The sequence below is a fragment of the Camarhynchus parvulus genome, chromosome 5 (assembly GCF_901933205.1).
Source record: "Camarhynchus parvulus chromosome 5, STF_HiC, whole genome shotgun sequence".
Classification (NCBI taxonomy): domain Eukaryota; kingdom Metazoa; phylum Chordata; class Aves; order Passeriformes; family Thraupidae; genus Camarhynchus; species Camarhynchus parvulus.
Genome location: NC_044575.1, coordinates 9,617,529 through 9,644,198, shown reverse-complemented (window position 1 = coordinate 9,644,198; position 26,670 = coordinate 9,617,529). Strand labels below are relative to the sequence as shown.

General features: G+C 53.3%; 2 protein-coding genes across 6 annotated transcripts; one reads left to right on the top strand and one right to left on the bottom strand.

Annotated features, from left to right (window-relative positions):
• Positions 1-462: 462 nt before the first annotated feature.
• CEND1 (cell cycle exit and neuronal differentiation 1) lies at positions 463-19,831 on the bottom strand. Of its 5 annotated transcripts, none has more exons than XM_030949181.1 (2): positions 19,755-19,831; positions 463-8,692 (listed from the first exon to the last, which is right to left on the bottom strand). In XM_030949181.1, exon 2 carries the CDS (start codon positions 8,523-8,525, stop codon positions 8,133-8,135), a length of 393 nt encoding a protein of 130 aa, XP_030805041.1. In that variant the 5' UTR covers positions 8,526-8,692; positions 19,755-19,831; the 3' UTR covers positions 463-8,132. The 5 variants fall into 5 exon arrangements, with proteins under 5 accessions (XP_030805041.1, XP_030805038.1, XP_030805042.1 ...); XM_030949178.1 differs by lacking the exon at positions 19,755-19,831 and adding an exon at positions 18,204-18,334; XM_030949182.1 differs by lacking the exon at positions 19,755-19,831 and adding an exon at positions 18,082-18,188.
• On the top strand, positions 17,618-25,843 carry LOC115904085 (NACHT, LRR and PYD domains-containing protein 12-like). The gene is made up of 7 exons (XM_030949177.1): positions 17,618-17,804; positions 21,846-23,547; positions 24,073-24,201; positions 24,432-24,602; positions 24,813-24,986; positions 25,111-25,281; positions 25,447-25,843. Exons 1-7 carry the CDS (start codon positions 17,642-17,644, stop codon positions 25,646-25,648), a joined length of 2,712 nt encoding a protein of 903 aa, XP_030805037.1. The 5' UTR covers positions 17,618-17,641; the 3' UTR covers positions 25,649-25,843.
• The last annotated feature ends 827 nt before the right edge of the window (positions 25,844-26,670 follow it).

The window sequence follows — 26,670 nt, the reverse complement described above, 5'->3', positions numbered from 1 at the left end:
TGGGATAAGGAATTTCTTGGACCAGAAATGTTTTCCCTATGTCTCTGGGTAAATCTACGATTCAATTTAGTTCCTATCTGGGGAAAACAATAACATCCTGCTTTCCCTGGGCAGGCTGGAGTTTATTTGGGGCAAGAACTGCCTTTTCTCACAGTTCTCAGTGGGATCACCTAGAAAACATCGGGCCTTTGGGAAACACAGACATAGAATCCAGGAATCATAGAATGGTTTAGGTTGGAAGGGGACTGAAAGCTCACCTTGTTCCACCTCTCCCATGGGCAGGGACACCTTCCACTATCCCAGGTTGCTCCAAGACCCGTGAACCCTCACCTTGGACATGTCCAGGGATGGAGCAGCCACAGCTTTCTCCAGACAAGCTCCAGAGGGGGCACAGCAGGTTCCACTCACACCCCCAGGTACACGAAGATGCTCACGGGAGGAATTATACAATCTCTCTATGTCTGTGTATATATATCTATATATAGTTTATTTCTCACAATCCTGGTAAGAGTTACAGGTGTATTTGGGAATCATTTACAGTTTCACAGCATATGGAGTGGCCATACAGCTTGTGATGTGAGTAACATACAGTGTGTAGAGAGCACACGATTCCGACCCATCCACCCACCACTCACACAATGGGTTTCCAAAGCTAATACTAGATTCAGCTACGGAGAAAGCCTGGAAAATGTCAGGGTACAGCGTTGGGTGTCGTACAACACTGTCAGTCACAATGGGACAAGCTAAACTACTTTAAATTTTCAATCTAGTATTTCTAGTCTACCTGCATTATTGCATTTATACGCTTTTTTTGTTTTCAAAGTCAAAGTAAATAGAATACTATATGGGAAAGGAAAAAATTCTTGACTATTTTAGGATTTGAGCTGCAGCCCATACAAAGTGTCCATAGAAGCATAGACAAGATTATAAATTCAACAAGGTATAAATTAGCTGGATAGCTTTGTGTGTAGGTAGGTGTCCATTTCCCTCCAGGAAATGTGTCTAGCAGCATATTGTTTCTGAGAGCAAAAAAAAAAAAACCAAACCTGTATGTTGAACACAGGTAAAGATGTGTAAGTGACAAGCAGGTCTGGTTGTACAGGGAAGAAATCAAGGTGTCACTTGGAAAATTCCTATCGTTTGGAAAGCACACTCAGGAGCTGACTCAAAACCCACCAAGGCCATTGGAAAGGTGCCTGAGGCTTCCAAAGGAACAGCAGGCATTTCAGTCTGACTTCTGAGGGCTTTGGATCAGTCCCTGGAGAAGTAACAGAATCCAAACAAACCAAAACCAAAATAAAAATCCCCTGTAATCTGACCTTCAATTTCCCTTCCTAAAATTTTAGTTCCTCCACAAGCTGATAGCCAACCTGCACTGGAAGAGAGTTGGTTTCCTGGGGAGGTGAAACTGCAACTTTTAAAGGCTTCAGTTGAAACAGTCCTGGGAAAAGGCACCAGGGTTATGAAGGGCTGCTCAAAACTCAGTAAAGCCAAATTATTCCCATATTGGTTGGTTGGTTGGTTGGTTGGTTTTTAACCAAACAAAATTTTGTGGCACCCTTGTTCTCATCAGCTTGCCCCAGAAGCTTGGCTGCTTGAAGCAACCATGGCAGAACCAGGGATATGATGCAGGATGTGACTGTTGGAAAGGTGAATAAAGATTCCTCTTGTCCTGGAGGGAGCTTTGGTGCTGCAGCATCATCACACAGACAGAAAGAACCTATGCATTCAGGCTTGGGATGCTGCACTGGGGCTGAGGAATGGAAAAGTGATGGAACTGTTTGAGCATTGCAAGCTGGGAACAACCAGAAGAGAAATGGGAACAGCCAGTCCAAAGCCTGTTTAACCCAAGTTTTCCTTTTCAGCAGGAAAAAAAAAATTAATTTGAAGAGCATTAAAGAGCAGAGGGCACAAGTCCCAGAGTGCTGCATATCCGAGCACACACTGTCCAGAGGAAGGAGCAGAGCTGTAGCACAAGGTAGATCCAAACTCATGAATTTAGAAAGCCAAAGGCTCTGATCTCTCACAGGAATTTGAGGCCTTTTATGGTCAATTGAATGGAATGTGAATTTTAGAGGCCCGGACGTCCCACAGTTCCCTATCACCCAGTGACACCTGATCAGCTCATTGAGATGAGACAATCCTTGCACTTCCTGCACCCTCACCCCTGGCACAACAGCTGATCCTTCCAGGCCAGCAGAAATACATGTCCTCAACCTCAAAACTTCTCTTTTCCCTCTGGTTTTGCTGCTTCAGAGGGCTGAGGGTGCTCTGGCTGCAGCCAAGTGCAGTGTGTGCTCACAGCATGTCAGCCCCTCCCAAGCAGCCTGAGCACCCCACACCTGACTGACAGGGAAGGACAGGAAGGGACCTTCCTTCCTGGGGACTTGTCATCCATCACAAATCCTATGGCAGACGAGCACTCAGCCTCTTGGAGAATTAGAGCCTCAAAGGTGAGGGCAGATCAGAGCTCCACACATTCCCTGCTGTGACACACAGCCTGGGGGCCCAGCATCGCCTGTATTTTTGGGGGGGCCACCTAAAACCTGCCTTAGACAACCCAAAATCTGCCCCAGCCTTGGGCTATGGAGAGGCCACATCTGCAGAGCTGCCCAGGAAGAAAGTAGGGAAAGAAAAGGGAATACAGAGCAGTGGCCAAAGAAGGTGGAAAGAACAAGCAATGAATCAGATCAGAAACCAATGGAACCCCATAATTTGTAGCAGTTGAAGATCTGGTGTGAACAGACATCCCAGGAATTAGGACATTCAAAAGCAAACCAGGTTATTGATGGTCTCAAAAAGAAGAGGAAGAAGTCATCATAAACCCACTTTATTTGGTGGATTAAACCCCCCCAAGGGTTGCTGGATGGGGGCACAGGCTCCAAGGCTTTTTGGGGCTCACAGCCAAGCATCATTCATAAGTCTCAAAATGTGCCAACAAATCCTCAGCATTAGCAGATTTCTCCCCAAAAGAGTAAAGGACCAAATACCTCCAGTGTAAATAGCAGGAAATATTCCCAATTCCAATGTCCTGCAGGGAGAATTTACTGGAATACAGAACTGCTATGCTCCAGATCAAAGCCAATTCCTCTCTGTGGTGGGAAGTGCCCAACTTGTGCAGCAGAACTGCAGCCAGCTCATGAATGTGATATGATGCTGCTTCCTGCCCCTACAGACCTCTCCCAACTTCGTGGTGAAGGGAATGACACCACAGCAAGGTCTGGGAAGGGAATCAGCATTCCTGCTCCAGCATGGAGGATGGACCAGGATGGAAGTGCAAGCAGGCTGCATTTGCAGTCCTTGTCATAACATGAAAAGGGAACACAGCCTCTCCTGATGTCCAGGCAATTCCCCTGAATCATGCAAAGTTGGTTATAGAAAACTTCAGGTATTTTTCTAACCCTTTAACATTGCTCAGAGCCAGCAGGAATTCATCTGGAAAAGGCAATTAGCAGAGGTTAATTTGCATGGCACCAGAGCTCGTCATTTTTGCCTTTTTCTGAGGAAAGAAAAAGGGAGAAGAGGGTATAAAAGTTAGCATGTCCTTACCAAAGCTATTAAGATAATTAAATAGTGCTTTTTCTCTCCATTTCTCTGCTGTGTTTCTTGCACCCTCTCAGAATCTTCACCGACTTGAAGCTTTCCATGGAGCTGATTGAAATTCCAAGAATTTCACCTTTCAAACATATTTTTTCATTGCCTTCCTTTTTTGGTTTACTTCTCAAAGAATCATTTTCCTCTTCAATCTTCAGCACTGTTATTTTCAACCAATTCTAAGAATAGTTAGAAGGCCGCTGAATTCTAAACCCCAGTAGCATTTCCAGAAAAAGTAAGGAATATTTTAAGGCATAAATCATCTCTCACCAGCTCCAGGGACTGTTTGGTTGCACTGCTGTTGTTCATACACAAATCCTGATGCCAGTATAAGCAGAGCTGCTTCACAGAAGAGACTTCCCTTACACTCAGTCTAACATTTGTGTCAATTGAAAAGTAAATGTGCAATTGAGATGATTTTATGATGACCTGTGATCATATCCCTGGTGCCAACAAGAACTCAAAGGCCAGAGCATGGTGAAGCCAGTGGAAAAATTCCCCTTGTTTTCAGTATTCTATGGCTCAGCCTTCAAACTCTAGTCCATCAGACACACAAATGGATGTTTAGTTTATCACCCAGCCCCCTCAGAAATGCTTCAGGGCAAGTGACTGTTGAGTGCTTTAAGGGAGCCCCAGGCAAACAGGAATGCATTCTTACCCTCTCCAAAATGCTGCTGCACAATCCCCTGGCTGCCAGATTTGTTTTCATCCTGCTGCAGCACTGTTAGGAATAACAGGACTTATCTACAGGGTATTAAATCAGTAGGAAGAGGAAGCAGAAGCATAATCCATTTCATCTCTCTTAAAATAGAAGCAGCAAAAACCTTCGACTGAGTTGTCCGAGACAGCAAAATGACATCTTTATATTCAACTAAAATTTATGATTCCCTAAAAAGAGATTGAGATCGGGTGCAGTGATTCAATCGAGAGTTTTGGTGATAAGCTGAAAGGTCTGAAACCAGTTTTGCCAATATTTAATTTATCGACTTGATCAAAAGAGTAAACTAGCAATCTAGATCTCTTCAAAGCCCAAGCACAGACTCTGATTAGTTTTAAGTGTTAATTCACTCTCCCCATGGAGATGTCACTGGAAGGACTTCATACCACAAAAACCACACAAAGAAGGACATCAAGCAAATAACGGCGTGTGCTCAGTACGAGAAAAGACAACTATTTATTTAGCACAGCGAGGTCAGTCATTGAAGCCTTCTGCTTCCACAGCTTTGGGGCTGAGAGAGGGGCATCTGCTCCCTCGGCCTGGTGCTCGCTGGACATTTTTGGCTCAGAACAAAAGCACTGCACAGCCTGGCACAGGGAGGCAGGACAGGAGCTGTTTGCAAGTCAGGGCTGCGGCGCGCTGTGGCATCTACGCTGGATCTGCCCGGCTCAACACTGGAGCCACGCTTGGAAAAGCGCTACAGCACAGTCCAGGAGAGTCTAAAAGTGCCTCATTCTAAAGCAAAGAGCCCACAGGGCAGCCCGGGGGGGAGCGGGGGCGCGGGGCTCCGAGCACACCACACACTCAGCACTTCACCAGCCAGACATCCCTTGCACTGAGGAGAAACCAGGACTGGAAAGGAATTCAGGAGCTGCATGGCGTGGTGGGAATGGCACAGAAGAGACATCATGGACACTTGGTGTGAATGCAGGGAATGAGGGAAGGGGCATCTCCAGCTTGGATTGTCTCCCCCTCCCAGACTGCAGCAATGCAACACAAAGGTTTGTACACACACACACACACACACAGAGGATGTGCTTCAAGGCACACACACACAGACACAGACAGGTGTTTTCCAAACCACACTGCCAAACAGGTGGGTTCCAGGTGCTGAACCTCGACAGCAGACTGATCACAGGAAGTGGAAAACCTCACAAACAGAACACACCAGGTTTGCAGAGCAGGGAGGGCTCGAATGAGCGCCGTGCCTGACGAGGAGCTGCAGCCCCATCACCACCTCTGGGGTGTTTCTGGATGAAATTGGTGGCACCGCATCCGAGTGCTCTAAGGGCAGGCAGGGTTTGGAGATGGAGAAAAGGTTAAGGCCATTGGCTGAGGACTGTTTTTCCCCTCTTCTGTTGCCAAAGGTGAAGACAAGGAAATAAAAACATTTTAGAAAGGAAGACTGGAGACTTGAGTGGAACAGTGCTTCACTTTCCTCCCTGATCTATCCATGCTGGTCAGGGCAGAATAGATAGATGCTGTGCTGAATGTCACACGCTGCTGAAAACAATCCTAGGCCAGAGCTGAGAGGGAGGGAGGGGGCAGGAAAGGTGGAAACATCTCTTGAAAACAGAAGTCACTGTCTGAAAATCACTACCTTACATGGCAAAACATGAACCAGAGCAGGAGGGGGTGATTTCTCCTCCTTCCGAGCAATGTTAGCAAAACTCTGTTAAAATTTCCCCGCAAAGTTGTGCTTCTGAGGGGAGAGGAGGACCCTCCTGCTTCTAACCCTTCCCCCAGGCTATAAGTGACACACTGCTGCTGGGAACACATCCACAGCTCATGCCAAGAGTGTTTTACGCTACCAGGATCTCACCTGGAGCTGTAGCCCTGCTTCCCAAAACTCCTATGAGCCCAACACACCTGCTCCTGTCTCTGTGCTGGCAAAGGTGGAGGCACCAACTTCCATCTGCACCAGGATACAGTGTCTGATATTCCCAGAGGCCACACACCTTTGGGAATATTTTCTGAGCTCACCACAGGAGTAGCCATGCATTCCAAGCCCATGTGCATTCAGCAGGTCAGATTTGGAGGTAAATAAGACAGACACGAGCCAAGAGCAGAACTGCCAGGTCAGGTTATACCCCCACACCATCCCATCCAGGGACTGTGCCAGAGGCAGACACTGCATAGGCAGGACCTGAGGAATGAATGCACACCCCCCTCTATCCCTGCAGCCCCTGAATCCGTCCATCCGTCCATCCATCCATCCATCCATCCATCCATCCACCTCAGTTAAAGGTGCACAATGGGCTCTGTAACAGAGCTCACCCCACTGTGTCACAGCCCCTCTCTAATCATCACTCCTGCCCTGCCCATGGGCTGTGGCTGCTGCTGAGCTCCCACTGGACCTCATCTAATCTCTGACCCCACTTCAACCCAAAATGTAAGGGATTCTTGTAACACTGTTTTGCAGCAGCCAACAGAAGCCTAATGGAAGCTTTCAGAGGCAGAGCTCCTCACCTCTTGCTGTTTAGTGCTGAGCATTGGCCAAAGCACTAAACACCCTCTCTCCTCCCCCTCACAAGGTCTGGCTTTAGAGCCAAGGTACTCACCCATGAAATCAGGCTGCTCCTGAGGGCTGGGAATTTGTTTCCATTTCCAAAATGTGGATGAGTTTCAAATCCCTGCTACTACTGTCACAAGAGGGAGGCAAGAAATCCACCCAGGACAGACTCCAGTGCCCTTGAAGGGGGCTTCCCTGGCATAAAGCAGGTAGGTTAGTGTTACTCTCATGGGGTCCCAGGTCCTCTCTGCCCTAACACCAGCTCATGTCTCCCCCTTTTCCTGTCTTCGCATGTGCTGAGAGACCACAGCCATCAGCGGGGAAAAAAAAATCCAGTGAAAGGCCTTATCCAAAGCCCAAAAAAAATGAACACAAATAGTCCAGCCAACCTCGAGGGAGCTTGGACTGAGCCCACAGCACCCTGCAAAGCCCAGCCTAACTTTAGGAAATACTAGATCCAAAACAAAGTCTCTCTATTCCAAACGCTGCCCACATGACCCTGGCAAGCCCTGGGATCCTGGAGGCTGCAATGGGACTTCTCTGGGCCACAGCACAGCCCCTCTGGTCACCGTCCTGCTGGCAGCTCAGCCACAGGAGTGACCTGATGTGACATCCCAGGCTCACACTGGGCTCTGCCACGCCGCAGCCACCCTGGTTCCTCCGGAGCACTTCCCAGGCGGGTGTTCCAAAGTGGGATGATGAGGGGCAGATACATAGACACCAACTGGGGATCGCCCATGGCTGTTGGGTCAGGGAGCTGCCTCTTCCCAGCCACTGCCCCTGCGCTTCCCTTGTCCTGAGGGGGGCTGGAAAAACACCCCCAGCCCAGCGTGACAGGAGAGCCGAGCCTTAGCACTCCCCTTCCATCTTCTTTACCACAGCCCAAGTTAAAACAGAACCAAACAGAAACCAAAACACAAATTGGGACTCTGAATGGGACGTAGAACACTTTGGACTTGAAAACGGGACTGCAAGGAGGAGGGGGGGTGTCTCCCAGGGAGGACAGCAGGGGAGGGGAGGGGACACCGTCATTTACACCAATCAGGAGAAGCTGTAATCTATACACAGCGGTATAAGCCAAGATATATTACATGAAAGAACACACTGAGTGCATGGAGTTACCCACAGCGGGTCAGACTGGCACAGTCGTCTTGAACAAGACCCTGGAGTTGCAGTTGGTGTTTGTTGTTGGCCTATCTAGCTCGCTCTCTATATATATAGCTATGTATAGAATTTCTCTGCATGCATTTGTCTCAAAAGGAGCTGTACAGCTGGGCTGGGTTTCTCATCCCCACCCCGTCTCGGTCTTCATTTTTTCCGGGCTAGGAATGCCACTCCCACAATCACAGCCAGCGCGGCCACCGCCACTCCTCCGACGATGATCAAGGGCTTCATGTTGTCAAAGAAGCTGCCTGGGGACTCCTCGGAGCTGTTTCCCTTGTGGTCAGAGTCAGGGGACTGCCCGCTGGCCTCCTGCGGCTCCGTGCCGGCAGGGCTGGGCTTCAGGTTGCTGTGGTTGTTGGCGATGGCGGCGTCACCTCCTGCCTTCTTGGTGGCCGTGGCAGGAGCAGGCTGCTCTTTGGGGGCCTCCTTCTTGTCTGCATTCGTGGCAGGCCCGGGGTTGGGTTTTTCTGGCTTCCCAGAGCTGGCGGCCTTGGCGTCGGGTTTGTTTCCGCTTCGGACGTTGCCTTTGGAATCCATCCTAGGGGTGCTATGGGCAGCGGCTGGATACGTGGGGCTATCCCAGCTCTTCTCCCTCGCCCAGCTGCTGCAGGAATCAGAGGAGCCACCCGAGCTCAAGGCCTGGGAGAGGCTGTCTTGGGATGCTTGTTACGCCGGCAGTGTCCTATCTGGACATGGTACAGCACCTGGAGTGGGAAGCAGAACAAGGAGAGGTGAGTGACAGGGCAGAGCAAGCCAGTGTTGTTCTGCCTGGAGGTGACGGAGGAGGACAGAAAGGAAGACTGGAAAACTGTTGGCTCCTTCCTTCAGAACTGTGAACTCCATTCAAAGCATTTACTACAGGCTCTGTGCCTGTAACAATCACAGAAGCAGAGAACGGCCTGGGTTGGAAAGGACCTTAAAACTCACCTTGATCATGCCACAGGCAGGGACACTTTCCACCAGGTCAGAGGGCTCCAAGCCTTGTACAGCCTGGCCTTGGACATTTCCAGGGATGGGGAAGCCACAGCTTCTCTGGTCAATGTGTGCCAGGGCCTCAGCACCCTCCCAGGGAAGGATTTTTTTTTCCTAATATCGAACAGGAACATTAAACAAGTTGGACTGACTGTCATCTATGGCTGCCGCTTCTGGGCATCCATAGTCCAAGCCCATCCTGGCTCTGTGTGTGAGGCCATTTGTCAGTGATGACAAACTCACATCCAACCAAATAAACCTTATTTTGCCTTTACTCACCTTTTCAATTCCTTCTGGGTAAGGAGAGAACACTTTTTTCCATGGGACAGCAGATGGATAGATCCTCCCTGCCTGTCTCACCCTCCACCCTCCCTTTTGCAGCACTATCCCAAGGTTCACTGAGGAAGTGGTTAAAATGTGATCTTGTGTGATGCTCTCCCTCCAGATGGGTACTGCAGGAAAAGCAGCATTAGTTTCTCAGTTCTCACAGATAGCAGAGATAAAAGGATTATTTCTACCAGCATTTTGGTAGAGCAACAGCAAAACAAAGTTCCAGATCCTCAGCTGGTGCAAAACAGAGAATTGACTGCATGGATTTACTGCAGACCTGGATCTCTTGGTGATAGAGACATGTCAGTCCTGTCATCTCCTTTCAGGGTTTGCTGGACTTGCCCATGGAGCCCAACAGGATGCTGGTGATCATCTGGGGCTATCTTCCCCAGGGAACTGGTGGAAGCAGTGAACAGCAGGGCTGCACCAGGGGAATTCAGCAAAGGGACAAAGTGGGCTTTGAGGGGATGAAAAACTACCACAACAACCTCACCCCACAAAGCTGGCAGGGCAGAGTGAGCTGAGGATGGAGCTCCTGTGGCTGCACTTCCATGTGATGGGAAGAGAGGACAATGCACTGGGCATTTTGCCAGCAGGCTCTGGCAGTTCAGCACCACATCAGCCCTGAGCTCCGGAAATAAAGAGTAACCAGGAGGCAGTGTCAGATCCGAGCCGCCGGCATTGCTGGCTCCCTGCTGACCTTCAGGGCTGCCAGGAACCTGCCAGGAGCTTTCTGCCTGCTAAGTGAAATCAGAGCTCATTGTCTGGATCGAGAGCTGAAGAGGCTCCTCAGAAACCTCAGCCAGCAAAGGTTCCTTCCACAGCGGCTCAGAGGGGAGGTCACCCCTCTAATGACAGGAACAAGGTCCCAGGATTGCACCAATGATCTGTGCTGTTGATTCTTCTGGGAAAGAGGCTGACAAACATGGGGCTTTCATCTCCATTTAGGCAGGAATGGAGGAAATCTCACAGAAATGACAGGTTTGGGACTAGAGCAAAGCTGAGCAACACCTTATGGCTCCCAAGTATAAGATGGAAACACATCCCTCCCCTGCTCTCCCTTGCCAGCCATTGCTTGGTGGCCACCAGCTGCTCCAGTGCCAGTCATCTAGAGCAGACTGAGGGAACTGCAGCACCAAAATCATGGAATTCCACAACTCTCACAGAATATCCTAAGCTGGAAGGGACACACGAGGATCCTCCAGCCCAGCTCCTCACGCTGCAGTAGGCTTGGTGACCATAAAACCCCATATTTCATTCTCATTGACTGCAGCTGGACAGTGCTTGCATTCCCTAGTTTGGGAAACTAAACCCTTTTGGAAAGCCCAAACTGTGCCTCCCTCACAGCTTGCTGAGTGTGTATCAGACATTTGGGCATCCTGTACCACACAAACACCACCCCGGATGCTCCCCAGCTTCAGACCTCACTGTGGCTTGGGGCGTGGGAGGGAAACAAGGGCCTGGCCAAGTACAAGAATATTTTCCTCTCGTTGCTCATTCTGTGATATTTCTGTAGATACCACCTGCCTCACCTTTTCCTATGCTTCCAGAGAGCATCCATAGTGCTCTGTCAGCACAAATCCTACACAAATCCAGAGCTGAGGCTGCACACAGTCACTCCCAGGACTCTGCTCCTTTGGTTTGGGACCAATTTATCCTTTTTTTTTTTTTTTTTTCAATCTGGTACAATGAGATACAAAGAAATACTAAGTGGAGCCCACAACTGAAGTGGGCTCACAGGTTAAAGCAGGAAGGGTCAGATTAATCATGGCACAAATATTAATTTACCTTCTTTGTTGCTTTGATATCAGTTAACTGGGCCACTCACACACTCTGACATTTGTGTGGTTACAGCACATGGACCAAGCATTAAACCTCTGCTCTTTCCCTAGGAAAATCATGTGCAGCCTATGGAGATTGTGAGGTAAATCAGGGAGGGCAAACTCGCCTTCTTGCTGAGAAATGGGGACCCTGCACAGCCCAGGCACCTCAAGGTTTATCCGCACCCCTCACTGCTCCAGATTCCTGGAGGCACAAAAGCTGGTTTTGCTTGGAGCCACAGAGCCAGGAGCTTTGTCCTGCCACCATGCCCTGCACTGCCACAAACAGAATTTCTTGATTCTAAGCACATTTCCACTAAAAGCAACACAAACCCATCACACAGCTTAGAAAAGGTTTTAAAAGATGTAGAAACCAAACTAAGCCAAAAATCAATATTGGCAGTTCTTAAGTGCCTGCATAAAGGGCTTTTGTCTGTGGTTTTCCATCACTGCAAGTAGCCACAGGATCACCCAGCACCTCCCCAGACCCTCTGGCCTGGCTCCTCTCTGGCTCCTGGGTACCCTTAGCAGCACATCCTCTTCCAGCCCAGTACTTAACCCTCTTCTATGGGCTCTTACCTCCCTACCTTGGGAATCATCTCTCCTCTCTATCCTGTACTTCCAAGGGCATGACCATGGGCTCATCTTTAAGCACCTCTCTCTCCCCCAGACTGAAGAAAGAAGTGCTTTCCTCATTTCAAAAAGCTAAGCCTGCATGTGAGGGTTCCCCCCATTCCTTTGTCTCCTCCTCTTCCCTCATTCCATCACACCAAGTTTTTCTCTAATGACACATTTTTCCTACCTTTGCTTTCTTCTTTGTAGCTCCTCACATCTTTTTATTCCTCCCTTTTCTCTTGTCAGCTGCTGTCTCTGCCTGTCTACCCATTCCTCCCCCTTCAGCTCCCTCTCTGCCTCCTACACAGGCAGCAGCACTTGGGAATAAGATTTTGTGGGAGACAGGCTTCATTCCCTCCCTTTTCCCTGCTCCACGCTATTTCTGTTTAACAATCAGTGCCCTTTCTGGAAGGTTCTCATTGCCAGCAGCTAACCAGCTCTTTCCCAGGCTGGGAAGAGGGAGCTGGCATAATAAAACCAGGGATGATCAAGGAGAAAAAGGAAAAGGAAAGCCTTCCAAATTGCTGCTGCTGCAAAGATTGGCACACAAATGCCACAGCTCCCCTGGGATGCTCTCAAGGTCAGTGCAGTCAGACTCACCCAGAGCAACAAGCTGCCCTCCACTCGAGCAACAGGCCAGCAGAGGAGCAGCTTCCCTTGGCTCCCTGAAGGGCATTTTCCTGCCTCAAATCCCAGCAAATCACCAAACACATCTATTCATCTGTCTCCTGCGTGCACAGATGAAAGCTGCATCAATCCTGCACCGAGCGCAGCAGATGAGTCATTGCTGAGCTGAGCCACAGCACAGCTCCATCAGCATGGCCCCTTCCCTCTGCAGGGACCCATCCCAGCTCCAAATGTGAGCCACAGCACAGCTCCATCAGCATGGCCCCTTCCCTCTGCAGGGACCCATCCCAGCTCCAAATGTGAGCCACAGCACAGCTCCATCAGCATGGCCCCTTCCCTCTGCAGGGACCCATCCCAGCTCCAAATGTGAGCCACAGCACAGCTCCATCAGCATGGCCCCTTCCCTCTGCAGGGACCAGCCCCACCCCAGCTCCAAATCCTCTCATCCTCCCCTGCTGCTTCCATTTGGAAGGAAAACTCAGTGTCACTTTGCAAGAGCGAGGAGCTGCTCCAGGATGTGGGTCTGGGGTGCAGTGGGAAGCTCATCCCCAGGGTTTTCCCCTTTGTCATGAAAAGCAACCCATTCCCATCAGGTCCTTGACTGCCACACTGAGACTGGCAGCAAGGAAGGATTTAACAGCACAGTGGGGTTATGTATTAGGATTTATCCTGCAAAGGTCCATCCCTATACTCCAGGTGTCCTCCAGTTGGAAACATCCATCTTGGAAACAGCTACTGACCACATCTGACCTGGAGCAACGCTGTGCAGAAAGAGCCAGAGATGGCAGGAAACACCTTATCTTTAAATCCTCCCTCTCATCCCCTAATCTCCTCCTCCTTTCTTTGTCATTCCTGCCTGTCTGGAAGAAAGGCACTCATCCCCTCATGCACAGGACAGACAGACCCTTGCTGTCCCTAAGGAAACAGCAGCTGGCACCAAAGGTGGCTCTGGAGCAGCAGAGGGAGCTCCTATCCCAGCACTCTCACCATCCCACTCTCCTCCATCTTCTCATCTAACCCCTAAGGAATGCAGCTTGGACCACCCTGTCCTCTGGGACGTGTCCTCAGGGGTCTGTGCCTGTCCCCTCTGCCACACGGGCAGTGATCTGTCAGGGCTGGAAGGATTTGTCTCCAGTCCTCTCCTGCAAGTGAGCAGCATTCCTGGTGCTTCAACTCTCCATTCCCAATGGGGAAAACCAGCATTTCTCCCTTTTTCTGAGCTGCTGGGGGAACAAATATGTTAAAGGCAGGGAGATGCTAAGCAAGCACCCAGGAGAAGGTCAGCAGAGTAGTGACTAAGCCATTCCCCATGCCCAAGAAGTGCAGCGAAGATGGATGAGGTAATGCACCACCTCTGACATTACCATAAATATTAAAGCAGCTTTACATAAGGAGCTTGTGTTCTCTCAGCTGCCATGAGCAGCTCCCCAAGGAGGATTTTTAGCTCCCTTCCAGGCTATTTCAGCCCCCGGCTCCTGACGCAACGCACGGCAAACGTGACACAACGCAACGCAAACCCCACGCCAGCAGAGTCACTTGTCACAGACGCTTCTGAACGGCCTCAGTGCTGCACAGCCAGGGACAGACTGTACAGGAGCCTGCTGTGCTTCCCAGCCCTCCCAAATCCAACCCTCAGAGACAGCAGCATCCAGTCACAGCAAACACTGCTGACCCACTTCACTCTGATGAGATATTTATGAATCCTTTTCCCAATCTGTTGTTTGTTACTCCCCACATCCCTCCCCCCATCCCTGGATTAAACATTTCCCTCTCAAACAAGCCCTTTGAATCTTGTTATGGAGAGTGTCAGATGCTGGAAGTATTTTAGCAGTGGCAGCAGCTTCAAATTGCTGCCACGGGGGGAGATCTGCCAGCCAAGCCTCTGCTCCATGGCTGCGGCAATTCCTGCAGCTGCTCGGAGCCCCAGCATGCTCCTCACAGGTCCAGCTGGTGCTGGCAGTGACCAAAAATCCGTACTTGCCACCCCCACAGCCCCCAGAGCGTGGCCAGGACCCCCCTTCTCTCTCCCAGTGCCACCAAGGCATGTCCCCTCTCTCCAGGCTGGGTTGTACCTGGCACCAAGGTGAGGTGTGGGAACGGGAAGGGTTCCTGTAGCCCAGAAAAGGCAGCTTTGCCCTCCATTTCCTAAGGGAAGGGCTTTGGGATGCAGATCCTGGGCCACCAGCTGCACAGAGGTGTGACACCATTGCCAGTGTCCTCTTGGGAGGCTGCCCAGCCATGCTGCCCACACAGGTGACACAGCACTTCAGTCTCCCCACCAGAAAGAGCCCAGGAACAGGACATATATGGTCTTTTTCTACACCACAACCTCTGCAGATGACAAGCTCTGAGCTGAGCGCCACCTCTGCAAACCACACACATTCTGTCCCCAAAGAGCTCCTGGGATGGACGTGGCAGACATTTTACTCTCTGAGAGATGGAGGCAGCATTGCAGACACACCACACTCCTGCCAGGGGCTCAACCTGTGTTCTTTTAGAGGGGTTTGACCCCAAACACAGCTCCAACCTACCCTAGTAAGACACCCTGTTTGTATACAGCCACGTGCACAGCAAAAACCGGGCACTGCCAAGCAGCTGTGGGACAGAGGAGATTTTGTCTCCAGCCACGTGCTCCGACTGACTCCCTAGGGGTGGGCATTGAGTCACAGCTGGCACAGCCCTGGCCTGCTGTCAGCAGGAGAAGTCACACCTGGGAAGGCCCCTCAAGTGCCACCAGCCTCCCCCATACAGCTTGCACTCTCAGACACAGCTTACAGCAAAATAATTTCTAGAATTCAACAGAATCCGGAAATATGTAGCTGAGGCTGGGTTGGAAATACCCTGCTGCAAAGCCTGGCTCCTCAGGGCCCCAACACAGTCCCCAAGCTCTTAAAACAGAGTTCAGAGCACCTCAATTTGCTGTGCTAATCTCACTTTAATCTTGGGTTTTAACTTCTCTCAGACACAAAATCAAATTCTCTTTTCCCCTGTACAGTTTCGGTTTTTTGTAGCAGAGCAAAACTGTTCAAAAACCACGAGGTGGTAGATCTTGAGCCTCTCCCTGGCAGGGCTGGGCGTCCCTCAACCCCAAGACAGAAATTCAGGGCACAAAGGAAAGGCTTCTCAGTTATTTGTCAGGACACTGGATCAAAGCACTGGAACAATAATGGGGAACACTTTGGGAGACACCGCAGCAACAGGAATCTTGGAGCCTTAACCCATGACACCTCACAGGGATCTGAGTGCATCCCGAACCCTACCCTGAGCACTCCTCCTGTTTTGACTTTTGCAAACACACTCAGTTCATTTCTTTATAATGTTTTTCCAGCCCTCCCAGAGCCAAAAATTCAATTCCAGCGCCCCCCTGGCTGGGGCCATGGGGCTTGTCTTGGTTCCCTGCTCAGCTCTGGGCCTGTGGTGCCAGCTCAGGGATAATGTGACAGGGTCAGCAAACATTCCCTGCCTCCTGGAAAATGGTGAACACTCATTCCTTCCCACCACAAAGCCCTGCTCCTTACCCCAGGCCTTCCAGGACTTGGGAGAAGCCTTTGGGAAGAAGGCAGATGCTTCCAAATTGGGGTGCTGCTCCCCAAGCAGCCACAAGCCAGTCCCCAGCTTCAGGAGGCTGATTCCCTTTCTGACAGATCTTGCTGTTAAGGCATCTTCCTCCCAGTCCTGCATCCCAACTTCAATATCCACAAGCAAAAAAGGGTGAGGGATATATGTGACACAGTGAAATAGCCCCAACCACTGCAGGAAGCAGCAGCAAATTCAACATCCCTCCCCAGTTTATGGGCATCCTAAATCCATCCCTTCTGCCTGATGTGGCATCACCCCCTCTGTGGCTCAGCTGGGGCCAGCAGAAAGATTCTAGAAGCAATTCCTCACATGCAGAGCTGGGTCTGGAATCTGGCAGCCCTTGGATCTGCAGGCATCAGCCTGAAAGCTGTGGCTCTGCAGCTGAAATCTAAGAAGCCACTGCAGGCAGACAAGGGGCCAATTCCACACGAGGCAATGACCTTCCAAGGAGGCTCCCACACTCTCTGGGGTAAAACCCATCCCTTACCTTGTGCAGCAACACCAGGGCATTCTCCTTCCCAGCAGAAAGCTGGAAAGCATCTGGGGAAGGATGGCCAAAGCTCCTCCAGCATGGAAATCCCTGCTCAGGAAGCTCCATCCCTCCCTCCACCCTGTCTGCCAGCCCTGACACCTGATCCAGGATGGGGACAATGTGCCAGGGTGTTCTCCAGCCCCGCATTCCAGCAGCCTGACAGGGGAGGGGATGGATGCAGCAGGATGAAAATGCACTTTTAGGGGAGAATTGGGATTTCTTCCCCCACCCTACCACAATATCACAGGGTTAGATGTTGGTGTTGGGCACCGTGGCTGAGAAAGGACAGCTGGAAAACACTGAAGGTCAAACCTGTGAAGGTCAGACTTTTGGAGGTCAGCCCTGAGATGGAGCAGGGAGCTTAATCCGGCATAGTCCATCCTCCCTCTCCTGACGGCATCCTGCCCAAGCCCCACCCAGGAAAACGGGGCTGCGGCGGGGAGATTTCCTCCACTTGTCCCAATGCCCAAGTTCTGCCAGCCTGACCTCGATTCAGTTTTTAAAATCCTCTTCTTTCCCCCTTAGCACCTCCCCAGAAGCCACCAGAGGGACAGAGAAGTAAACAGGAGCAAATCAACAGGTCCCTGCCAGCGCACATCCCAGGGATGCACAGAGAGCAGGGACATCAGACTGAAGAGCCTGAGACATTCCCGAAGCATTCCCTCCCTGGAAGCATCCACCGTGACTCAGGAGCCCTGGGCTGGTATCCACCCCTCTCACACTCCTTCGGTGCAATATTCTCCCTGTTTGAACAGACACTGCTGCCTCTCACATCTTGCACCCTTTGGGGGTTTTGTGGGCAGATTTCCCTTTGTGAACTCCTCTCCAGCACAAGCCCAGGGTCAAATCAAAGGATACACCGCCTAATTGATATCAGATTCTCCCTGCCCAACAAAACAACCCCCTTTCCTGGGAAAAGGTGAAGGCTGAACCAAGCTGCCGGCTGTTCCTGCTTCCCTCCTGCCTCAGGACTGACAGAATTAAACAGTCATTAAATCCATCCAGGCAGAGCAAAAGGCAAACAAATCCCTCTGTCCATGCAGATGGGAGGGGAACAGCAGCTGGAAAAGCGCTCAAACCCTTCCGGGGAGGTGCGGCAGCTCTCCTGCCAAGGCTGGAGGGGCTCAGCCGGGGATGCTGCTTCCCCTCCTCCCTCCCAGCAGCCCTGTTTCCGGCACATGGCCGGCTCCGCTTCCCCGTGCCCGCCGCCCTCCTGCCTCCGGAGCGCTCTGCGGCATCCAGGGCCTGTCCTTGGCCCGGCCCGGCCCGGCTCAGAGCAGGCGAGGGCTGCGCTGGGGCTGCGCGGCACAGCCCGCAGAGGCGGCGGCGGGGAGGCTGCAGGTACGTGCGGGAAGCTGCGGGCAGGAAGCGGCCGGGAGGCACCCGTGCGTGTGCAGAAACGCCTCCTGTGCCTGCCTGACCTTCAGCGAGCAGAGCGTGCGAGCTGGGACGGGAGGGGAGCCTCTCGGGGCCGGCCGTCCTCACCGTGCTCCTTGTCTGGGGTCAAAAAGGCTCTTTTTGCCTCGCACGGAGAAAGCTGCGGGATGCCGGCTCCAGAGGCAGCCGGCATGGCAGCCCCGGCCTCCAGCCCGGGCGGCTGCGGGAGGTGCACACTCACCTTGGGCAGGTAGCTCCGCGTCTCCGTGTCTCTTTGTCACCCTGCGCAGGACATCCGCACGTCCCCGAGCTGGGAGCCCCGGCCCTTCCACCCGCGCCCCCCGTCCCAGCGGCATCCCTTACCTCTGTCCCCCGGCCGGACCAGTCACACCTTGGGAGCTGGCTCTTGCGCAGAGAGGAGGGAGGGAGGCAGGCAGAGGGAGGGGGGGAAACTTGGGAGTTTCCCACAATGCACCTCTGCAGACTGCATGAAGATGGAGAGCAGGGAGGGGGGGAGAGGGCGCTCCAATCCAGAGGGAAGGGCTGGGATCTGGAGGGGCCGGGTGCCAAGGGGGGGCCGCAGGGTGGTGAAGGGAGCCCAGCTGCATCTCCACATCCTCTGTCATTTGGGGCTGAGCTGGCTCAGCAGTTCAGGGCTGTCCCTGCAGCACTGACCCCTCTGCTGCTCCGTTTGTTTCTCCTCTGAATCCTGCCTGGATTAGCAGCAATTGCATGAAACATAGCAACAAAGTGGGGAGGACACACAGGAAAAAATACCTGGGAGCATGCCAGCCTGATAAATGGGGATGCCTCTGTGTCGACCACAGGCAATAGGAGTATGAGCTTCCCCCCGCCAGGATTTCCAACTGAGATGATCCCAGGCAGCGAGTTAAGGGATGTAAAACTGACTTGCCAAGGAGAAGCTCTGCACAGTGCAGGGAGGACACTGAAATGCTGTACCTTGGGTAATTCTGTGCCAGCTCTCCTTCCCTTCTCCCCAGACTGCTCCTTGTCCCAGCAGGCTGGGATTTGACACCCCTTTCCAGACCAGAGCCGGGCACACAGCCCAGTCCCACTGCAGAGTGCTGTCAGCCAGCCAGGCACTGGCAGACACAGCCACCTCCTCCTCATCCTCTTCCTCCTCCTCATTCTCACCAGCTAAAAGCAAGGAGACCTCTCTGTTACAGCCTCACCCCTCCAACCAGGTACAGGGCTCAAATTCCCATCCCTGTGTCACTTTCTGCTTGTATCCCAAAGCTCAGCAGGTTTTGGGATTGTCTGGAGCTCTTTTAGCCCTTATTTCAGAGCAAATTGGGCTGTGTGCTATTGCCCATCTGCCTCCACCAGTTACTTGGGACCCACCAACCACCCACTAGTGCTCAGCCAGGTGCATGTCTAAAAAATACTCAGGTTGCTTAAATCTCACTGCAAAGAAAAATCCTGCTTGTGTTTGAAGAGAGCTGCAGAATGAGGGGCTGGATGCAAGAACCTAAATCTCCCAGGACAGGCTGTGCTTCCAGGGCCTGCTTTGGGATGCAAGTACCCACACCCCCTGGGGCCAGGGATGGGCAAGGTTATTCCTTCTGTAGTCCTTGGCTCCAGGAGCCAGCTGGGCTCAGACAGGCTGGCACAGACAGGATTAGCTGTGGCTGATGCTCATGTACCCTCTGTTCCCTGTCTGGTCCTGCACCTAGCAGTGCCAGCACTCCCTGCTCTTTCAGAGACTTGTGCCAGGCACAGCCAGGACCTTTCCATGGCTCCAAACAGCTGCTTCCCCTTCCTAACACCTCCCAAATCTGCTGATCTAATGACAGCAGCAGAGGGGCTGAATTCCTGCAAAGCTGGTGGAAATCCACAGTTTAATGCAGGGGACACCCCCAAACCACTGCTTCCTTAGTGGTACCTCTTTGCTACCTCTGTATCAGGCAGGAATATCCTCAAGGTGGCAGGAGGAGGGAGGGAGGGAGCTTCCTGCAAGCCTTGTCCCCAGAGCCTGGATGAGGGGCTCCAGCAATGGTTTCCTTATGATCACACACTCTGCCTCTGCCTTAGGAGATAAACAGCCCCACGTGATGCTCTCACACGCCTCAGACCGGAATTCACGTTACATTTAAATTCTGAATGTAAACTTTTTTTTTTTTTAACTGAGGTAGGAAAAAGGGAAGTGAAGGAAAAGCTGTAAAAACAATACACTTCCCCCATCTCCCTGTGGCAGAGTCACATTCCCCCTAACGCAGCGCAGGCACAGCAAGCGGCAACCCTGGCTGAGACACAGCAAGGTGAAAATGGCTTTTTCAAGGTCAGAAGGAGTGGGAAACCTTTAGAAATGGTGCTGCTGGATTTTCCCCCTCCCCCTCTGCTCCCAGCACCTCCCAGGAGGAGTTAGCAGGCATAAGGACAGCCCTGGCTCCTGGGGAGCTCCCACTGCAAAACCCATAGGGGAATGTTGGTGGCAGCAGCATCCATGGGAAGGAACATAGAATCGTGGAATTGTTCGAGCCCTCTGAGGTTATCAGGACCAAACATTCCCCAGCACTGCCCAAGGCCATCACTATCCCTTGTCCCCAGGTGCCACATCCACGCAGCTTTTAAATCCCTCCAGGGACAGGGACTCCACCACTGCCCTGAGCAGCTGTGCCAGAACTGGACAACCCTTTCAGTGAAGGAATTTTCCCCAGTATTCAGTCTAAATGTCCCCTGACACACTTGAGACCATTTCCTTTGGAGAGAAACAGTTATCCCCAGAATTATTTTACATCCTGCAAGCCAGAGGGACAGTATAATGTCTGGCTCTGAGCAAGGAAATAAGGAGTCCATAATGAGTCCTGAAACTCCCAATGTGCCTTAAAACATCCTTTCTCCCTTTCCCAGTATCCCTCACAGACTGCTTTGCTAAACACATCATCCTGAAGCTTTTTTTTTTTTTTCATCATGGAAAGAAAATCATCACTCACAGACAATAAAATCATCGAGAGGGTTACCCCCTCCTAATCCAGACACAGGTGCCCTGTGCATAAACTGGAGCAGGCAAACCAGGAGAGCAGGTCACAGCACAGGCTCACACCCCTTTCATCCCTGAGCATCCAAAGATCCTAAAGGAGCCTCTCTCCTTTCCTAGAACCCCAGTTACAACCCACCCCATGGCTGGAGAGGGGGGGAAAAGGCCAAGCAGTGGCAAAACCCTGTGGCTGTTTGGGCAGCACCGCTTGTCTGTACCTCAAACTCGCGGGAAAGCAGGATGAGGGACGTTTCTCACAGTGGAATGACTTGCTGCAGCAGCCAAGGTGGGTTTCCCTGGCAGCAGGAAGTCCTTGCAGTGAAAAGCCAAGCCCTGCTCCCACTGGGGTACTATTTATAGCCTGGAATGCTGAGCAGCCTCACCTGGAGCCTCCCCACCAGCTGGCATGGGCCTGGGCTCTGAGTTCAGTTCTGGGCACTCCTTGTTGAAGCTGTTCTGGGGACAGGGTCACCCAGCTCTATCCAGGCAGCTCATCCCTGCAGTGAATTACATGGGCTTGTAATTCCTCAATAAATAAACAATTCCTCTTGCATTGTTTAAAATCACAGAATATTTTGGGTTGGAAGTGACCTTAAAGCTCACCCAGTGCTCTCAGCACCTTCCAGCAGCCAGCTGGGCAGATTCTTTCCTCTTGGGGTGGGGATTAAGGATATCTCTGCAAGGGTCTGTGCTCTGGAGCCCAGGGACAGTGCCTTTGTCCTCTGAAGCATGAGTCAGAGGCTGCAGGCAGCCCCAGGCAGTTGCATTTGCTCCCAGGTGCATGAGGATGATAAAACAAGGGTTGATAGATCAGGATCAGGACCCAGAAGGAGAACGCCCAACCTACCAGAGTCCCCAGATCCTCACAAATTGTGTCCTTAGTGCCCCAGCCAGACTTAGGAGAGCACTGAGCATTGAAATCAGCAGCTGCTGGTGTGTCGGGAGCACAGGTGGGCTGGTGGGGAATTTCTCTGGGCTGGGAACTGACCCTGCTCCTCTTGGCACAGAGCACAGGTGGGACAGCAGAGAGCACATGGTCCGGGAGTCCCGCCAGGACAGGGAGCTGGGCACCTGTCCCAGGGAGAGCCTGTCCCTCCACAGCCACTTCACCACCCTGACCATCGCCAGGGAGCCTCGGAGCAAGCACAGAGCCAAGGATGGAGCTGTGGGAACCGGCCAGGGATGTGCCAGCACCAGCAGCGGAGCAGCCACCACTGCCACCACCACCACCATGCTGTTTGAACCCAGTGGAGACGGGCAAGCCCCGCAGGTCGTGGTGCTGGTGGGGGCCCCAGGGATGGGGAAGACAACAATGGTCAGGAAGGTGATGGTGGAGTGGGGAGAAGGGGCACTCCACAAGCAGTTTGACTTTGTCTTCCGCATTGACTGCAAAGCCATTGTCCTTCCCATGGAAGCCAGCATAGCAGACCTGGTTTCACAGTGCTGTCCTGGCCTGCAAGTGCCAGCTGGGAAGATTCTGGATGACCAGAAGAAGATCCTGTTCATTTTTGATGGCTTTGAGGCCCTGGGGTTTTCCTTGGTTCAGCCCGAAGCTGAGCTGAGCTCTGACCCCAGGGAGGTGAAGCCGCTGGAGCTCACCCTGATGAGCTTGTTGAAGAAGACTCTGCTCCCCAAAGCCTCTTTGCTCATCACCATGAGGCCAACGGCTCTTGGAAGCCTGAGGCAGTGCCTGAAGGGTGAGAATTACGTGGAGATACTGGGATTTTCGGCAGCCAGGAGGGAGGAGTATTTCCACAGGTATTTTGAGAACCCCAACAAAGCAGACGTGGCCTTCAGGTTTGTCAGAGGCAACGAGATCCTCTATAGCTTGTGTGTCATCCCTATCATGAGCTGGACCATCTGCACCATCCTTGAACAAGAGCTTTGTGGGAAGAAAAACCTCCTTGAGTGCTCCAGAACCACCACAGGGATGATGTTGTTCTACCTCTCCCAGTTACTGAAGTACAGGGACAAGGACAACCCACAAGTTCTCCAGCAGTTCCTACTCCAGCTTTGCTCCTTGGCTGCCGAGGGTATCTGGAAGCACAAGGTCCTCTTTGAGGAGAAGGAAATCAAGGACTGTGGCTTGGACCTGCCAGGTCTTCTCCCCTACTTCCTCAATGAAAGGATCCCAAAGGAAGGAGAAGACCATGAGAGTGTCTATGCTTTCACCCACCTGCATCTCCAGGAGTTTTTTGCAGCAATGTTTTACGTTCTGGAGGATGATGGGGAAATGATCAGCAGCTTGGGGAGGCTTGAGAAGGATGTAAATAAATTATTAGAAAGCTACAACAAGTCCAGAAAGGATTTGAATATAACAGTGCGATTCCTCTTTGGTCTGGTCAGCCAGAAATCCATAGAGTACATGGACAAAACTATTGGGTGCAGAATATCACCACGAGCCAGAGAAAAGCTGCTGGAGTGGCTTCAGGGGAGGCACAGAGGCCTCTCCCACCCTGGCCAAACAGTGAAGGTTTCGGAGATGGACACTTTCCACTTCTTGTTCGAGATGAACGAGAAGAACTTTGCACAAAGTGCACTGGGTCATTTCACTGACCTGGACTTGCAGGACACCAGGCTGACCCTGTATGACCAGATGGCTCTTTCCTTCTGCATCCAGCACTGGGCTGGGCTGGGCTCCATCACCCTCCAGGGATGCTCCTTCCACTGGCAGGATCCTGCGGCACAGCTGGATGTGTCAGTGCCTTGGTAAGTCCTGCTCCTCCTTGCTTTAATGCCCCAAAACTGCAAAGATTTCTCTTTCTCTGTCCCAAAAGATGATTCAGCTCCTCCCTTCCGAACACCAGTTTGGCCTTTCCCTGGGTGTTTGGTTCCTCAGCAGAGGATTTACTTATTACTGGGGAGAATAAGGAACACATGGGCTCCTCCATCCGCTGCCCACTGTGGAATTGATAGTATGGAGCTTCTTGGCTCGACCTGGCCAGGCCCACCTGTGCCCAGCTGTCACTCTGAGTTCCCATCATCCCCCTTCTCCCTTGAAAAGGGGGATCCCTTGTGCTGGAATGTTAAATGCACCCTGTGACTCACCTTACATCTCCTCGGGTGGCTCCAGCAGCAACGCTTGAGGTCCTTCGCTCCTCCAAAGCCACAAAGGTCCCTCTGGAGGAGCTGGAGGCTCTGCTCGGGGTGGGGGGGATGTGTGCTGGTGTCAGAACTGGGAGCTGCCAGCACCGCTGAGGGCTGCGCGTGCCCCGTGGCTCTGTTTCCCTGCAGCTCTGGAGTCTCAGGAACCGGAGGACATCCCGGTGCCCTCGTCGTGCGGCGGCAGGAGGAGCTGCCCTGCCCCATCCGCCTGCTCTGCCGGGCTCTGCGGCACCAGGACAGTGCCCTGCAGGTGCTCCGGTGAGAGACGCATGTGGAGCCCAAACCAGGGCTGGGATCCGGGCTGTGGGTGGGGCACCCAGACCACAGTGCAGAGGGTGAGGGGGTTGGTGCTGCCCCACTGCTCCCCGGGGACAATGGCAAGCAGCCAGGGGGAGGCCAGGCCCTCTTTACCTGAGGGTTTGGTGGGCAGGTGAGCAGCCAGGACAGGTGAGATGTGCTGAGCCCCTGTTCTCCGTGCTCTCCCGCAGGCTGCAGTGGTGCCAGCTGTCTGAGAGCTGCTGTGCAGAGCTGGCAGCGCTGCTGGCGGAGCACCCGGGCCTGGCCCAGCTGGAGCTGGCTGACAGCTCGCTGGGTGACAGCGGCGTGCGCCTCCTCTGTGAAGGGCTGCGGACTCCGGGCTGCCGCCTGCGCATCCTGCGGTGAGCACCCCCAGAATCCTGCGGGCATCTCAAACCTGAGAGCTCAGGAGACACCCCAGAGGATCGCCCTGGGGTGGCATGGTGCCTCTGTCCCACACTTCAGGCCAAGGAGTGCCGAGGTTGTGGCACCAGAGTGGGGAACACCACCATGGTGGGATGGCAGTAAGAGCACACAGGAGGCTCTGAGGGTTTTCCCGGGGTTCCCATCAGGCTGCGGTATTCCCGTATCACGAGTGCCAGCTGCGAGGACCTCGCTGCTGTGCTGGGCACCAACACCTGCCTGGAGGAGCTGGATTTGTCCTTCAGTGAGGGCCTGCGCGATGCTGGTGTGGAGCTGCTGTGTGAGGGGCTCCTGCACTGTACCTGCCCGCTACAGACACTGCGGTAAAGGGGCTGCAGGATGGGCGAGTGCTCCCTCCTTCTTATGCAGAGCTTTCTCCTTCCCACCTGGAGCAGCTCAGCAAGCAGAGGCCAAAGCCCTCCTTCCCTGTTTCCCTCGCTCCCACAGGCTGGGCAGCTGCCGGCTGTCGGGCGCCTCCTGCGCGGCCCTGGCTGCGCGGCTGCTGCAGGGGCCCCGTCTCACCTGCCTGGACCTGAGTGACAACGAGCTGCGAGCCCAGGGCGTCCTGCAGCTCTGCCAGCAGCTCCGGCATCCCGCCTGCCCGCTGAGGAGCCTGGGGTGAGTCAGGGCCCTGCCCCGGCCCCTTCCATGCCCGGCATTCCCGAGCCGGGCAGCGGAGGCTGCGGGACAGGCAGGGCCGCACCGGCACCGCGGCCGCTTCAGCACCTCGTTCCTCACAAGCTCCAACACCTTCTCCTCTGCTCCTGCCTCCTCCACGCCCAGGCTGAGCACGGACGGGTTCAGCCAGGCCCTGCTGCAGGAGCTGGACGCCCTCCGGGCCCTGCGGCCCGGCCTGAACATCGGGAACCTCCTGGAGCACGACGTGCCGCAGGCCGGGGCCATGGCCCGGCTGCCCTGCCACCGCGGCGTGCTGCCGGGGGGCAGGAAGGCGCTGCCTTCCTTCAGGAGACCTCCCATCCTTTAGGAAAATCCTTCCCACAACCAGAGCCATTCCCGGCCCAGCTCTCAATGCTGAGAGTGGGACTGAGCCTGCCTCACCCTCGGGCACAGGGAGGAGATCCTGCTGCATCTGTGGGGGAGGATCCGGGTCCTGTCCTCTCCCTTTTGCCCTCGCTGTTGCTGGCAGCAGTTGTATGCATTTGGCACTGATAAATAAAGACCCTGCAATCTCAGAAATCTCCTGGGCTCTTCCCTCTCAGCCCACCATTCCGTGGGATGTGTCTGTGGCTCCAGTTCCTGCCTCACATCCTTGTTCCTGGCTGGTGTACCTGGGATGGAAGTGCCAGCATCAGAATGACATTACAGGTCTGGGAGTGAGTGTCTGACCAGTCTGGATTTTAATAGGAAAAAGGGAAAATCACACTGAAATCAAAGAAAATCCCTACACAGGAGCAGTTTTCCTGCAGCGCTGGACAGTGAGGGCTGACCTCTGTGGGCAGGACCAGCCTTCCCTGGGGACAGGGCCCCATGACACTGCCACACACGTGTCCCCAGGGCTGTGGCATGGCCAGGACATCCTCATGGCAACGTCCCCAGGGCGCCGCTGCCGACATCATCATAGTCCATGTGTCCAGGGAGCTCTTCCAAAGGGTCTCTGGTGGCTCCTGGGGGACCTGGAGGGGAGTAGATCCCACCTTGGGGACAGCACAGAAAGGTGCCTGAGGGGGCAGGCAGCTCCGTGTCCCCCTGACAGACCCCACCCGGGCTCTGGCCACAGCAGCCATGGATCTGCTGCTGGGGCCCTGCCCGCCCCCACAGCCAAAGCCTGCCATGGAGTGGCTCTGCAGAGGGGACAGGGCAGCTGGGAGCCCTCTCACCTGTGGGGAGCACACAGATCCACCTCTGCCGTGCCACTCCCTCGGAGATGTCCCCAGTGCTGGCAGCAGGGGGCTCCTGGGGCACATCCAGGACATCGTCGTAGCCATCCGGGGCTCCTTGCTCGGGCCGGGCAGGGGGATCTGGGAAAAGCAGAGGGGGCCGTGGCAG